Source organism: Ictidomys tridecemlineatus, chromosome 1 (assembly GCF_052094955.1).
Source record: "Ictidomys tridecemlineatus isolate mIctTri1 chromosome 1, mIctTri1.hap1, whole genome shotgun sequence".
Taxonomy (NCBI): Eukaryota; Metazoa; Chordata; class Mammalia; order Rodentia; family Sciuridae; genus Ictidomys; species Ictidomys tridecemlineatus.
In genome coordinates, this window is record NC_135477.1 from 171,593,382 (window position 1) to 171,609,335 (window position 15,954).

General features: G+C 43.2%; 1 protein-coding gene across 4 annotated transcripts in view; it reads right to left on the reverse strand.

The window, feature by feature from the left end:
• Atp10b (ATPase phospholipid transporting 10B (putative)) overlaps positions 1-15,954 on the reverse strand; it is a 335,243-nt gene that overhangs the window by 16,346 nt on the left and 302,943 nt on the right. For all 4 annotated transcript variants that reach the window (XM_078052000.1, XM_078052012.1, XM_078052023.1 and 1 more), the window contains 5 exons: positions 13,774-13,850; positions 12,411-12,536; positions 8,876-9,076; positions 7,135-7,215; positions 5,843-5,947 (listed from right to left, as the gene is read on the reverse strand). In XM_078052000.1, coding sequence (XP_077908126.1) covers positions 5,843-5,947; positions 7,135-7,215; positions 8,876-9,076; positions 12,411-12,536; positions 13,774-13,850 — 590 coding nt within the window. The remainder of the gene's footprint in view (positions 1-5,842; positions 5,948-7,134; positions 7,216-8,875; positions 9,077-12,410; positions 12,537-13,773; positions 13,851-15,954) is intronic.

The window sequence follows — 15,954 nt, forward strand, 5'->3', positions numbered from 1 at the left end:
TTCCATTCATGTTCATTTATTTATTCATTTTAGTTTGGCTAATTTTTCCTCTTTGGTTATTTTTCTCCCCTTTACTGAGATAACTCCCACTGTTAGTTTTGGGCGCTATTTTTCCAATTCCTCTTCTTGTAGTATTTTGCTCAAAATGTTTTGCAGTGCTGGTTTTCTGGCTGCGAATTCTTTTAGCTTTTGTTTATTGTGAAATATTTTAATTTCATTGTCAAATCTGAAGCTTAATTTTGCTGGATACAGTATTCTTGGTTGGAATCCATTATTTTTCTGCGTTTTGAAATACGTTGTTCCAGGATCTTCTTGCTTTCAAAGTCTATGATGAAAAATCAGTCGTTAACCTAATTGGTTAACCCCTGAATATAATCTGCCTCCTTTCTCTTGTAGCTTTTAATATTTTCTCCTTGTTCTGTATGTTGGCTATCTTCATAATTATATGTCTTGGAGTTGGTCTATTACGGTTTTGGATGTTTGGGGTCCTGTAGGCTTCCAGGATTTGGCAATACATTCCATCTTTCATCTCTGGGAAGTTTTCTAGGATTATTTCATTTATTAAGTTGTCCATTCCTTTGGTTTGAACCTCTGTGCCTTCTTCTATCCCAATGACTCTCAAATTTTTTTTTTATGAGATCCCATATCTCTTGGATAGATAGCTTGTGAGATTTAAGCATCTTTTCTGTGTTGACTATATTCTTTTCAAGTTGATAAACTTTGTCTTAATTATCTGATGTTCTGACTTGATCTAGTCTATTTGTAGTATTCTCGTTAGAGTTTTTAATCTGGTTTATGGATTCCTGCATTTCTAAGATTACTGTTTAGTTTTTTTAAAAATATCTCCTGGTAAAGCTCGTTCTTTGCAGTTTGAATTTAATTCATTTTCAAAATATACTTTCATTGCTTGGATTTGCTGTCTCATGTCTTCTCTAATATTCCATTCCATCTGAATTTGGTATGCCTTGATTTCTTTCCCTGTCCATGTTTCTGATGCTTCTAGGTCCTCCTGTAGATTTAAGTTGTCCTGCATTGTTTGTAATCCTCTTTTCCCTTGTTTTTTTCCTGTTGTTCACGTTACTTTCCAGCTCTGTTTGACTGCTATGTAACTGCTTTCTCCTATACATTTGTTTTGGCTTTGTATATCTCTGTTGTCTCTCCTTTGTGGTGGGAGATTATGCCTAGAAATGTTGGGCTTTATTGTACTTTAAAGCCAATTCACTGAATTCATAAAAGGCTTCCGGGTTCTGTATGCATATAGTGATTTGTTGTCTGTTCTTAGGACTTTATGTTTAATTTAGGTGCTATGATGGTATGAGGGTTGTTATGTCTTGGCTACTTTAGAAGATTGCTCTACTGAAGGGGGATACTAACAGGCGATTGGATCAGGGTGTTGGTGGTAGATAGGTACTTAGGAGCCCTATAGACAGCCTTGAGACATTCACCTATTTGCATTTAGACAATTACACGTAATGGAAGACGTAATGCTTGGGATGAAAGTTGGGGGGTAGAGGAAGGAAGGTGCTCTTAAAAAGAAAGAAGGAGAGAGAGATAGATTAGAGGAGAATGAAAAGAACAATAAGACTTGAAACGGGAAAGAAGGAAGGAAGGAAAAGGGGAGAGAGGAACAAAGAGAAGCAGAAAAAAAAAAGAAGAAAAAAACCATTTTCTTCTCTTCCAGTAGGCGGAGCTGTGCCCTCTGAGTGGAGCTTCTGCCCTCTACCTGCCAATAGCAATCCCTGTAAGGTGTCTCCTGGGAGTCTCTCAGACTTGTCAGTCCAGAGCCGTTTCACCTCTCCGGCCCCTCCCCCCTTCCTCCTGTCAGCCGGCCAGCCAGGTCCTGTTCACCAGAAGCGGTTCCCCAAAGATCTAGTTACACTTGCAGCCCCACCACGCGTCCCATTTAAGCCCCAGTGCTGTGGTAAACTGGTGGCTAAGACCTTGGGAGTCGCTGCTGGTGATATGGGGGTCGGGGATCCTCTCTGCTTCCCCACAGCCACGCCCCCAGAGAGATCCCCGAAGTTTCCTGGCTGCCTGTATCCAGATGGGGCAGGAGTCACACACCTGCTAAAGTGGATTCTGCTGGGAAGGAATTCCGTCGGCTGGACTCCGATGATGTCCCCTCTCTGCTATGGCGGGCCCCAGGCTCCTTGGAGTGTCCGAAGGGAGGGGTGGGACTGGTCTGTCCCCGGTTGGCCTCAGCTCCCAGCTCGCTATTTCATGAAGGCTTGGCTAAAGACCTCTTCCTGCCAAGCTGCGTCTGGGAGGCTAGCGGGTGGGCGGGCAGGCAGCCGTGCGGACAGCGGTTGGCGGTTCTGGACCTCTGCGTCTCATGGCAGAGATTCGCTCTTTTGGAGCAAACTGTCACTTTAAAAAATCCTAGTAGCTCCCGGCAGGTCTCTCTTCAGTGGAATTTTGCTAGGATATTCTCCGTTGGTAGAATCTAAGCGTTATCTATGCGTCTTTATGACCCCATCCCTGAGGGGGTATTGAAAGCGCTGCCTCTCTGCCCGACGCCATGTTGTTCCTCCATGAAAAATTTTATATAAGAGATTATCTGTCTCTTATAAATTCAAACTCAAATTCGTTTCTGGGGGACAGCATCTAGATTATTCATATTTGTTGAGTAATTTTGAATAGGTTTTGGTAAATTTTACATTTAATGAAATTTTCAGGACATAATTTTAAATCAGATAATAATTACCATTTTCATTCCGTGTCTTCTCTTGAATCTGCTTTGCCAGGGTTTTAAAGTTTTCATTGGATTTTTTCTTCCATTTTCTTTGGTATATATGGTAATTTTATATTCCTGCATGTGAATTCTCATTTGTTTTCCACAGTAAAAGCTTTAGTTGATTAAAGAAGTCTGCAAATGTATTTTATCATCATTCAGTAAGAATAATACAATTTCCAACATTGTTTTTTACCTCATGAATTACTTAAAAGTGAATTTCCAAGTATGTTACTTTTGGTTAACTTCTTCTTGTTTTTAGTTCAAATGTTGTTTTGTCCAGGACCATGATCTCTATAATTATCAATCTTTCAGATTGCTTTATAATTCAAAATTTTGATCTTTTTGTAAATGGTCTCTTTGGTGAAAAAAGATATAAAATCCTATTCCAGATAACAAATATATTAGATATAATTTATTTAAAGATTATATATTTCATTTTGTTGCATATTTGATCCATGCCAGTTTCTGATAGAACTGCATAAAAAGATCATGTTATGACTGTGAATTTGTCCATCTGTCTATACTTATTATATAAGGAAAAAATATATATATAGTGATAATGAATTAATTTCTTTTAAAGCAAACTATCATTTGCTAAGAGTACTGATGTATTTGAACATATTTTGTAATTTTTATTCTCTGCACTTTTTCATTCTTTTATTAACCTTACATTTTGGGACTCTTATGAAAATATGTATGGTTAAATGTATATTTCTATCTCCTATGCATCATGGATTTAGCACAAATTACCCAGCCCTTCTTTACCATCTTATTTCCTAAACTTTTTGATGTTCTTGCTAAAGTGGACTTTTTTTTTTTTGACTTTACGACTAGTGGGGTTCAGTGTGATATTTCCATAGATACATAGAGTATAGATATGTAGTTCCTTTTTAAATTAAATGTTTTTGTTAGTGCATTAGTTTTACAGAATATTCGGGTTCATTTTGACATGCATGGAATATAATTTGCTCTACTTCATTTCCAAGTATTTCCTCTACTGTACTTCATTCTATTCATTTGTAGGTTTTTTATTTTTAAATTGCTGAGTTATAGATACCAAGGTGCAACTGATTGTGGTATATTCGTATAGCTACCTAGCGTAATTTGGTCAATGCCTCCCACAGTTCCCTCATTCCCCATATTTTTCTCTAACCTCTGCATATGAGAAAACATCTGCCCTTGATTTTTCTGGGTCTATTTCACTTAGCCTCATGATCTCTAGTTCTATTCATTGATTCACATAGTTTCATTCTTCTTTGTGGCTGAGCCAAATTCCACTGGGTATATATACCACATTTTTTAAATCTGTTCATCTCCTCATGGGCAGTTGGGCTAATTCCATAACTTGGCTCTCGTGAATGGTGCTGCTATAAACATGGATGTGCCCAAATCACTATAGTAGGCTGATGAATCCATTGTTTTCTGGTGGCTTGTGTCCATGTACCTTGTCCAGAGCCTCTGGTGGACTTTAAGATCATTGCTGTATTTTACATTGGTTGCAGAGTTTCCCTATTGTATATCCAGGTGATACAGCCAGATTCATTCTGATTTTCATTCTCAAGCCCTTCAAATTTCTTTACCATTCTCTCCTGTATCTTCTCCTAAGACTCCCATCATGTGGATGCTGGAGCCACGGTTGTTTTCAGCTACTTTTCTTATTCGTGTGGCATTTTGGATGAGTTCCCAGTACGACTTTCCAATTTGGTATTTTACTTTTTGCCAGAGTCTGATCTAAAGAGGATCCCACAAGTCGCACTTTTTTCCATTTCCAAGAGTTCTAAACATGCAGCTTGTCTCGGTTCCTAGGATCCGGTGCTCACAATTCTGATACAACTGCTGTAGTAACCCCAAATAGCTTTTTGGTATATTTCCTGACAGTAACGGAGATTGAACCTATGGGTCTTTTGCCCTGGAGTAACATCCCTAATCCCCTTTTTAATTCAAATTGGAGACAGGGTCTTGCCAAGTTGCCCAGGCTGGCCCCAAACTTGGGATCCTCCTGTCTCACTGAGATGACGGGCATGTGCCACCATGCCTGCTCATTGTCTATAGGTTGCTTTCTTGAGTGGGGGAAGTTGGACCCGGTAGTAAATGGGACTCCAATCTCCCCACTGCCATCAACCCTGTGTTATTCTGACTCTCAGAAACCTCCTCGTTTGAGCCTTCCCAGAACCTGACCTCTGCCCTGCGTGTTGCAGGCTCTCTGGTGAGGTGGTTTATGAAGAAATTTAAGCCTGCTGTGTTTTTTGGTTTTAGTACTAGGTTCTGTCATTGGCATGTGTTGAAATACAAGGGGAACCCTGTGATGTAGTGTCTCCCTTGGTGGTTTTCAACAGCCAGTGCCTGTTTGGCTTGTGCTGGGAGGTGAGACGATAAGTTCTGCTGCAGAACACAGGAACAGGTTGAACCTATGTGGGGGCAGATTTCCAAATTTTTAAAATTCACGCTTTCGGAAAGAGCCATTTCCATGTGATTAAGGACAAATCTTTCCGTACTAGGGTCTCCATGTACCATTCAATTTTATTTATTCACATTATTAACAAAGTGGTTAGATTGCCAGGGCTCAAAACCTCTTCTGTCTTGAAATGTTTGGGGCCAGTTTCTTGGCCCTGTTGCACTTAACACAAAGGGATCTGTGAGCTTACATGAGATAACCCATGCAAAGCATGTAGATGCCTGGCACATACTTTTCATCTCTTTGTAAAGAAGTTGGAATTCCTTTTTAGGTATTAAAATGTGATATTTGGATTTGCTTGAGATATGGTGACCTGAAGGCAGTTTCCAATCTTGCACCCCTAAAATTTAAATGAGAAACAGACCTCCTCTAACACAGCTCATCTCTATACCATTCCTGAACTTTGTATCAGCATTACCTATTTTTGCAAATAATGCTGATCTAGTTTTGTCATTCTGGCTAGATGATACAGCTCCTGGCCTCCACTTGCTTATCTTCCTCACTATTTTCAACCCTTTCCAGGTGGGACACAGCTAGGAGCTCAATATGCAGTGACCAGATGAATCAATGATAGAGTGAAACAACTCGGAAATCTGAATGTAGGCAATGGAAAGGGATTTGCTTTTGAACTACTGAGGCTCTGGGACGCTTACCCAGGTCTTCATTTCCATCGCCTGGTGCAAGAGGATTGTGATGAGGGAGATGGTGTTGATTGGTGTCCCAAAGGTAAAGACGTCGATGTCAGAGCCTCTGTAGGTCTGCAGAGGAGGAACAAATGGGCATTGTCAGATGTGCCTGTGGACATAAAGCATCAATGAAGGCAAGTGTCCAGGCTGGGGACGAACAGGGAGAGAACATATCCAGTTGCTGTCCACCCAAAGAACAGACACAGATGAGAAATGAGGTGACAGGACTAAATTACTTAGAAACATGTTTGCCAGAGGAAGCCAGAATGAAGGCTGTAAAACCTCTGAGTGAACAAAGAATTTATGGAGCATCCCCCCAGGCTCCGGCTGAGGACACTTTCATATCCACCTTCAAGGAGTTTACAGTCCATTAGGCCCGGTAGCTGTGGTACAGGTTAAGGGCATGAGTGCCATAATAGAGGGAATTGACAAGGGCTCCTGGAAACACAAAGGATATGACAGCTGAGATAAGAGGAGAAATGCAGTCCAGGCAAAGGTCACAGGAGAGCCGGGTGGTTCTGTTGAGCATATGGCAGGGACAGACAATAAGGCAGGAAAGGCCAGTGGATGCTTCACTAGGAGGATAACGCAAGCCTGGAAACAGCAGAAGTTGCTCCCACCCCCATCTTTTTGCTAATTGTGTGTATGTGGGGGGGAGAAAATGAGCTTAAAGGCTCACCATAAGCAATATGGTTTATTTGGGGGCAACTACTTTATTCTTCCTGAACAGGGGGTCAGAATATGTTCTATTTAAACTGAGAAAACAAATTGAGACAGGGCTGGTATCCCTTGTTATCTATGCAATTGCTGTTTGTTTAAGATAATGTAGTGTATCTTCTTGCTGCCTTGACTTTGCAAGTACAAACTATGTATATTCACACACATGTATGTGGAAGGTATTTGAATTTAAAATCCTTGAGATATAATTAGGCAGGAAGCAGTATGAACAAAGAAGTCCAGGTGTAAGGGGAATGGTGGGGACTGTGGCAAATGGGAGAACACATTTCCCATCTGAGCAGGGCTGAAAATCTGAATTTTTGCTTCATGGCAATGATGCTAGCTTCTGGTTTTTCAAGATCCTCCAGATACTAAACTGTTAGGATAAAGTGTTCTACTTATTCCAAACAGCTGGGTGGGATGTGGTTTGCAACCACCAGTTTGGAGCCTGTGTCTGAAGTATCCAAAAAGACACCGCTCGTCTGGAATTTCATATAATCTGTACCAAATGCAGGCTGTGATTGATGGACTAGTTGTCTTACCAGATAGGGGAAAAAGAAGCAGATGAGGCTCTGGTAGAACGCATCCGCCATGGAAATCCAGAAAGCCGACAGGTTGTAGTTCTGCCAGGGAAGAAGATGCCCATGGTTACAACATAACACAGCCCTTTTCCTCCTAAGCAACCATCTTGGGAGAGGTTGGCCACTTGCATCTGCCTCTCAGCCACAACAAAAAGTAGTGATAAAAAGCACAGGCTCTCGAGACCTCAGTTCAAGTCTCGGCTCTGCCACTCCTGTGTGACCTTGTACAGAGAGCTGAACTGCTCTGAGGACTCTTTTCTTTTTCCATAAAAGGAGGCTAGAAATTATACTGTTTCCTTGGGGTTCAAGAGGACTAAATGCCACAGTGCCTTGGTCTCTATTAACGCTCGGTTTCTATTGACAAAACTACTCCACACTGGGTCTATCAGAGTCTGAAGTGTCCAGGAGGCTTCTAAAAGGAACAGCTAGAGCCCAGCCCGGGATCCAGGGCTCCCCAGAGACAGCTCAGCTGTGTCAGAGACGAGCCTTTGCTCTTTCTGGGGAAGACAGAAACCTTTGGGGTTGGTTTTTACTATATTTTCTTGGAATTGTAGATGCCCAAGAATCAGTTCTGCCCCCTCCAGGAGGGGCACCTACTAGAGGCACCATGTGGCTGTGCTGCCTCCAGGACTCGCACATACTCCTCGGCCTGCGGTGTCACTTTATGCTCCTTTCTTTGGGTTAGGACGGGGCTTGATTCTTTGTTGCGAGCTGATATTTTTTGAGAACACCACATCTGGCTTTGCCTTCCTTTGCCCCAGGTGCACAGGTACCCTATTTACAGGTGCTTCAAGGCCTTGTTCCCAGAAGTCCCCTTCAAAGCATCCAGGGGCCCCTCCACCAGCCCTCCTTGCCATTGCCTCACTTCTCCAAATCACTCTGGACTTCTGCAGTCTATCTGATACCAGAAAGTTCTAGGCCATGCTCTCTTGAGTTCTACATTCTTCCCTGGACGATGTGAAGTATTGCTTTTGAGTATACTTTAGGGATAAGCAAACTGGTAGCTAGTCCTCAGGTTTCTCAAGCTGGGGGACATGGTTTGTGCATGTCCCTTAGAGGAAGCTTGGTCCTCAGTGTAGCGATGTGGGGAAGCCATGGTGGGCTATTATAAAAGAACAAGTTCACCCTTGCTCTTTTACAAACTTTGCAGGTGGCTTTCCAGCTCACTGTGAGTTCTCATTCTCACATGGTCCCACCCTGATGCCATCTCCATATTGTGCTGCAGCCCAGGGCCACATAGATAAACTCCTGGAGTTTGTACAGTACCCAGCAACAGGAAACACTGGGCTTGGGGAATCTTCCTATATGTCGTCCTCCCTTTCAATCAGGGCAGTCACATTAATATGTCACTTTTTTTGGCACTGGGGAGTGAACCTGGGGTGCTTAACCACTGACTCACATTCCAGCCATTTTTAACATTTTACTTAGAGGCAGGGTCTTGCTGAGGTCCTTATGGCCTCTCTAAGTTGCCGAGGCTGGCTTTGAACTTGCAATCCTCCAGCACCTTTAGCAACAAATGAAATTCAAGTATGGGAGCAAGAGTTACCTAAAGTCACATGGGAGTTAAGGGACAGAAAGCAGGGCTTGTGACCCAGCCAACTGTTCTTACACTGATTTTCGAGGGCTGTCAGTGGTCAAAAAACAAAAAAACAAAAAAACAAAAAAACAGGCCACCAACCTACTGAAGGCCCGAGCTCCTTACCTCAGAGTTCTGGCCACTCTTGTAGAGCTCGGGCAGCGCCAGCAGGGTTTCTGCAGAGACATCTTTATCGAGGATTCCAAAGATGATAGGTGGCAGAGAAGTGAAGAAGAGGTTGAAGAATATCATCTGCCAGTAATCGATCATGGTGGAGCCAGAGAAACCACAGAAGAACTGGTACCAAAAGAGCAGGTTGACGTAGCACTGCAGGCAGAGAGCGTGGCTTTGTGAGCAAGGCCCCTGCTGGTCATCAGCTGCTGCTTCAGAGCTCCATGTCACCTGGGCTCTTGGAGCTTCGATTCCCTCATTTACAGCTTCTGTTAACATTACTGCTCTTGAGAGCATACGCACCTTACCACACTGGAGAATGTGATGTGGTTAAGAGCAGAGGTTTTGGAGGCAGGCCTGATTTTAAGTCCCCCAGTCTGTCACTAGTTGTGTGACCTTGGGTGAACTGCTTAATCTTTCTAAATATCATTTTGTCATCTGTCAAGGGAACAATAATACCAAGACCATGGTGATAAATAGATGGCAACAGCATGGTACTAGAAACTAATGCCTCAGCATAAAAGTGACAGAAAGACTGAACCACGAACAGGAAACCTGGTGATCTCATGAGAAGGTTTATCATTTGGGATTCTCCTTAAGGTCATTTAACTCAGAGGGGGAGGGGTAAGAAAAGTCTGCCTAAATATAGCTTTATTTTTTCTAAAGCTCTTTCCCCCTCCAGATCTCCCTACCTGGAGATGGGCTGGGTCCCCATTAGTGTCTGCCACATTGTGAAGTGGTTTGGTGACCCAACCACAGTCACATAGCAGCTGGTCCTGGAGGTAGCTCCATGAACCAAAAAGTCCTAGTCCTGTTGACATAAAGGGCCTTAAAAGAAATCATTCAGCAGGTTTGTATTCAAACTAAAACCCTCATTTCAAAACTGCTGGGCCAATGTTGTTTTGAAGAGGCCATTATTAATATGTCAATATTACAATTGGTTTTAGAACAAATGATAACTAGGTTTCTACATGTGTTGTGCGATATACCTTATAGCATATCACTATGTCAGTACAGTACATGAGATGTACAATATATATTATAATTTGTCCTAGCAAACTTGTAAGATTATTGCCAATAGCATATTTATTGTATTAACATGGATAGCAATAGTGACAATAATATTAGCTCCAGCCTGCAGATGAGGCTCTGAGACGCTCAGCTGCCTTTCGACCTAGTTGAGAGCTAGAAAGTAGCACAATGAGCACCTGCATTTTCAAAGTTCTCTTTACCCACCTCCAACCTCTTTTGGTCCTAATTTTGGTTTACACAATGAGATTCTTCTAGATGTCTATGGCCTGCAAAGCAGAAAAGATGCATTATCTGACCCCTTGCAAAGGCCTGATATAGACAGGGAGCCCTCTGAGGGCAGGGGCCAAGGCTGAACTGACCCTGTGCCCATGGCCCAGCACTGTTCTGATGTACAGTAGACATTCAGTGCTTATACGTGAAGCAAATATTTGTTTTCTTCTTCTAACACTCATCCTGGAGTTCTGACAGCTCTAAGTGCTTCCTTCCTCCCGAGGCCCTGGTAGGATCTTGCCTATTTGCTGATTCCTGTGCCTCGCTGGAATCTTTGCATCTCCCAGGGAGCATCTCAATGGCAGCCTGGCTGAGATCGGAGGCCTGCTTTCCCTCCCAAGAAGCCACGGTGCAGTAATTAATTCATTGTTCAAATTTCAGAGCAGGCAGTGTTTTAATCCCCTCTGAAATTGGTTTCGGATGTGGAAGTCATAGTTCTCCACCCTCTAATTGCAGCCGGGAGATAATGTGGCATCAGCGTCGCAATTTCAAGCATGGCATTGGGCTCGAAATAAAGATCATTTAAGCTTTGAAAGCGTGGCTGGCTGGAAATGTTTCCTTTTCTGTTTCACAAATTTAATGCAGAGAAGAGGCTGTGCTCATTCAAAAGAATGTTTCCTTTGGATGCAAAAAAGAAAAGAGGGAGCATTTTGAATTCTAAGTAACCAGTCTTTCATACTCGGTGAGTTTCAAGTCAAATGGAGTGACTTGTTTGCATAGACTTGCTGAGATAATATTACCATCCAGTTGATCCAATTAACATGATTTTTTTTGTGTCATGCTGTTTATTTACATGTGCATTGAACTTTGCACAGAAAGGTTTGTTCCTGAGTGAGGGTGATGGTGTCAGAGCCTGAAAGGAGGACTGGGAAAATGGAGCAAGAAGGATAAAGAGGTCTGTAGCTGCTTCTTGGCTATTGTTTCTTTTCCCTCTTTCTTATGCAAAGAGGAATCTGATACTATCTGAAGACTCTTGGGGGATTATTCAAAGGTCCTTGAACTAGGTAATGAAAAACTCAGGACTGGTTCCCCCCAAAAGTACAAAAACTGAGTTCTCCCTATGCTCATAGAATCCTAGAATCATCTTATACTGTTGGTGGGGAAACTGAGGCTCAGTTCAATGACTTTTTCCATAGCCACCTGTCATGTTATACCCAGATGAGCTGCCTTCCCTACACATCTTTGCAGATACATATTTCATCTAGGGTCCTGCCCTCTTGGAACCTACTGGAAGGAAGTCTGGTATTCCTTAAGGGAGGTACAGGTTGAAGACGTGGGCTCTGGTCTTGTACAATTCCAAGGCAAGGCGTGCAGATCTTGAATTGGGATGGCTCTCTTTGGAGAGAGAATTCTAAGGTATGAATCAGACTGGTTGCTGGTTTTCAATTTCTTTTTCCTTGCAATCAGAACATAAATCTCATGAAATTTAACTCTAAGAATAATAATGGCTAACTTTAGAGTTATTACTACATGTCAGTCACTTAGATTTCATTTGTGCTTCATAGCACAAACTATAGTTTGGATGTGTTCTTCAGAGGCCCATGTAGGAGAACCTCTGTGGTGAGGTGATGGAACCTTTATTAGGCAGGGACTAGTGGGAGGAACTGAGATATGCTCTTGAAGGAAGTATTAGGATCCCAGCCCTTCCTTTCCTCCTTTGACTTCCTGGTTGCTATTGGACAGACACCATCCTGTGCCATGTGTTCCTGCCTTATCATAGGCCCAAAGCAATAAGCTGACTGTCCATGGCTTGAAACCTCAAACTATGAGCCAACATAAACCTTCCTTCCATGTAAAGTTGATTATCTTGGGTATTTTGTCACACTGACAGAAAACTCTCATAGCATGTGTATGTGAATGATACCATCTGTCAAATGCAGATGGTAATAGTGAGACTCGGGTTCATGACCAACTGGGAGCCAGATTTGAACCCAATGTATCTGATTCCAGACTCCACACTTATAACTACTCATGCTGACCTCTATGCACAACATTGCCAATTCTTAACTTTTTTCTATAAAGTATTAGCCCTTTCTTATCAAAGGGGATATTATGGCCCAGAGAAGTGAACGGTTTTAAGATCTAAAAATTCAGGTCTGAATGCCTCATTCCGTGTTTGAGATGCTCTGGCCAGGACCCCCCCCCCCCCCCCAGGGATGAAGTGAGAGGTTGCCACAGTGCCACTCACCACATTCTTGTAGAAAAAGTACACCACCATCCTGGCCAGGCGCGAGTAACACCAGTGACCATGCACAAGCAGCAGCTTCTTGAGGTGCCGGAAGCGGGAGATGGCAAAGTCACTGGACATGACAGCCTGATGGGGAAGAGCAGGGATGTTAACTTCCATCTGTGGCCACCCAAGTCCCAAAGAAGTTCCCTTGAGGGCAGTGCTTTGTTCTAGGTCTGGAGTTTGCAGGGTCTGAATTGCCCCTTGTTTAATTATGTGGTTGCTCTTGGGTGGACGGTTGGATTCCCACTCTCTTCTGGGAAATGGAGACCTCACTAGACTCCAAGAAGGGTAACCAGAAGGACCGATGGTTTAGTCTGTCCCCTCCATTTGTTTATCAAATAAGCATTTACTGTGGCTCAGTAGGTGGCAGAGGCCATTGCAGGGATGTGGTGGTTAAACAGAGAGTAGGGTTTCCATTCAAGTATTTCTCCAGCCCCTCTGGATGGAGCTGATGGGTGGCTAGTCCCTCCTTTACAAGGAACTGAAATGTCTTCCGCCCTTGGGATTATTCATAATAAAATAGTCCAGAGTACTCTTTTAAGATCACGAGGTTTGGTTATACCTGGTTATAAATCCTGGTATGAATCTTGGTCAGGTTATATCAATTCCCTCATCTGAAGACAATGGAAGAATAATCCCTAACACAGGGTTGTAGTGACAACTCAAATTCAGTGAGGTAGTACACATGAAGTGCCTGACAATGTTGGCAGGTGGGGGACACTCGGGGGGTAACACAGAACTGCCTTACAAACTTAGTCAATGCCAAATGTCTGCGGGTGGAGTGGAAATACAATTGTTATGGTTCAAAACCACAAAATAGGGCCTGCTTTGAGGAGGAAAGAAGAGCAGCTCAAGTTAGTCTGCTTGGTCAAAGCTAACCTTTCAGTAAACAAGATACGCTGTGAAAGTACACCAAGCAACTAATGGGTCCATCAACCCACATGGCTAAAACGGCGACTTAAAACGTTTTCAAAGGCCCTGATGGCTAATTGCTCACAGAGGGCACTGAACCGTTGGATGTGGGTTACGGCACAGAGGTGTGGAGTCAGAGGAAGGCTTACATTTTGGGTACTAATCGGCTTCAGAGGACAGCTATCATCCGCTCACTGTAAAAAGCCAACCTCCTTCACTATCCCTCTGTTTTTGAAAGGCTGGGCCATAGGAATGTGGTGTCGGAGGTCAGGTAGAGGCATGGAAGATGGCCAGTAGTTCCATGAAGCTCTTGGAGAAGGTCCCTCCAGTGCTGTGGGGGCATTCCTTAAATCTTCAATACCGATAGAGGAAAGTAGGGAGAAGCAAGAGCAGTTTCAGGGCACAATACCTGCATGCCTTCCTGTCCAGATATTCCAATCCCAATATCGGCGGCTTGAATCATGCTTACGTCGTTTGCTCCATCACCTGAAAGAGAGATCAGGATGCAGATTTATTCCTGGCCCAAGTGCTCAGGGACAGTGAAATAGCTCTAAAGCGTCCCCATATCAATACAACTGAATCCTTTTAACCCTTCCCATAGGAAGTCATTGTTACAGTATTTGGCCTGAAAGATGTTTTCTATATGAGAAGCCCTATTTTCTTTATCATTCAACGAATACTAAGTGTCTTTTTTTTTTCTGAACAGAAATATGAGGTATTGGGGGATACAATGGTGATCCAGAAAGCCATGAGCAGTCCTTTACAGTTGACAAAGAAGTCTTCTGCAGATAATACAATGGGCTTTACTGTTGAGCAAATAGAGAATTTGAGTACATTTAGAGACTCGGCACCCAGACGGTAAAAAACATGCAGGAGGATGGGTGCTCAGATCTTTGATCCCAGGGCCAACACGCTTTCCTCAGTCTAACTTGGAATAATGGCCAAGTCGAGACAAATGGATTATATGGCAACCAAATCATCAGACTGTTGATGGTGTCCAAGGAGAGGAATGGCATTCAGTTTTGTTTCTGACTATAGGAAATGAGTCTAATTAGTAAATTTTTGGTTGAAGTATATTCACTTGCATTGAGTTTCCATTCAGTGAACTGAGTTGCTTCAGGATACTGGAGTTCGAGCCACGTTATGTGGACATGGCATCCCTCTGTGCCAGGACTGTCTGGCAGAAATGTTCTGTTTTCTACCTCATCCCAACAAAACCATGGGCTACAAATGGCTGTTGACATTCTATTTAATTTTAATTTAGTAGCCACATACAGCACTCCATTCCATCTAGTGAACCTCCCCCTGAAGCCTGACCATCCCCAGTGACCATCTTTTAAGCTAGAGTTCAGCAAACTAAACTCTGTAAAAGGCCATATAGTAAACATTTTGGGATTTGTGAGCCAAGACACAAAATCAACTATTCTCACTAAAGGATAGTAGTCCTTAGTGGTTTTTATATTTTTAAATATAAGTTTATAATCAGCATCCACAAACACACATAGTAGCCTGGATTCCACCTGTGGGCTATGCTCTGCCCACTCCTATTGTAGACAGTCACTCTCCTGGTCCCACTTCTTCTAGTAGCATCTTAGAATAAATTGCAGTTAAGTTTGTATTATTCATTACAGAGGGTCTGGAGAGGAAGGAGAGCAAATAATTCTCCTACTTGGCAACAAAAATGTGTTAAAAATTCTGTCCCTCATGTTATCTCCCCCATAAATTTTTATAATTGTGTCAGTTAAATATTTGATCATAGGTAGACTTTTTCTTGATAGCATAGCAGTACATAGTTTTAATCCTCCCACGGCAGAATAATGCTCACCTTTGACCTCTTCAGCTGGTGCTCCAGGAGAGGGATGCAACTATGCTATTTCCCACCCTGCTGGTTTCAGTTCCTGTCACTTTATGAGGGAAGCTAATCTCTGACCCCCGGAGGATCAGTCCTGGCTATTGCCTTGTGTGCCCTGAATTACAGAAGATGATGACCCAGGTACAAGAGGAGCAGGCAGTTGCCAAAGCTCTGCTCCCTGCATAGTGTCAGCTTCCCTCACTTCTACATTCCAAACTGCTTTCACCTGAAGACCAGGGGGAAACACTATAATAAGTCTCTTGTTTGGAAAAAGAAGAAAAATCTCTTTCCATGACTGTGTAGGAGGAAGAGAGGCTGGCACCATTTGTCGAAATGTCCCCCCTTATCTGTGGGTGATACACTGCAAGACCCCAATGGGTGTCTGAAAATGTGGATAGGATCCAACCCTATGACTAGGTTTCTCCTGTATATACGTACCTATGATAAAGTTTAATTTAAAAATTGGGATCCACGCACAGCAGGCCTGGTCCACCCCTCCCCTGGTAGGGCAGACGCCCACCAGAGCCTATCCTCTGGTGCAGGACTGCCCCTTCTGACCACCAGACTACCCAGGGAGGTCAAGCCCTGTGGTCTAGATCCACCAACACTGGTCCCAAGCACACAGGAGGCTCAGTCTACTCCTCCCCTGGCAGGGCAGACACCCACCAGACCCTAGCCTCTGGCAAAGGACTACCCCTTCCTACCAGAAGACCACTGAGGGAGGTCAAGCCCAGTGGC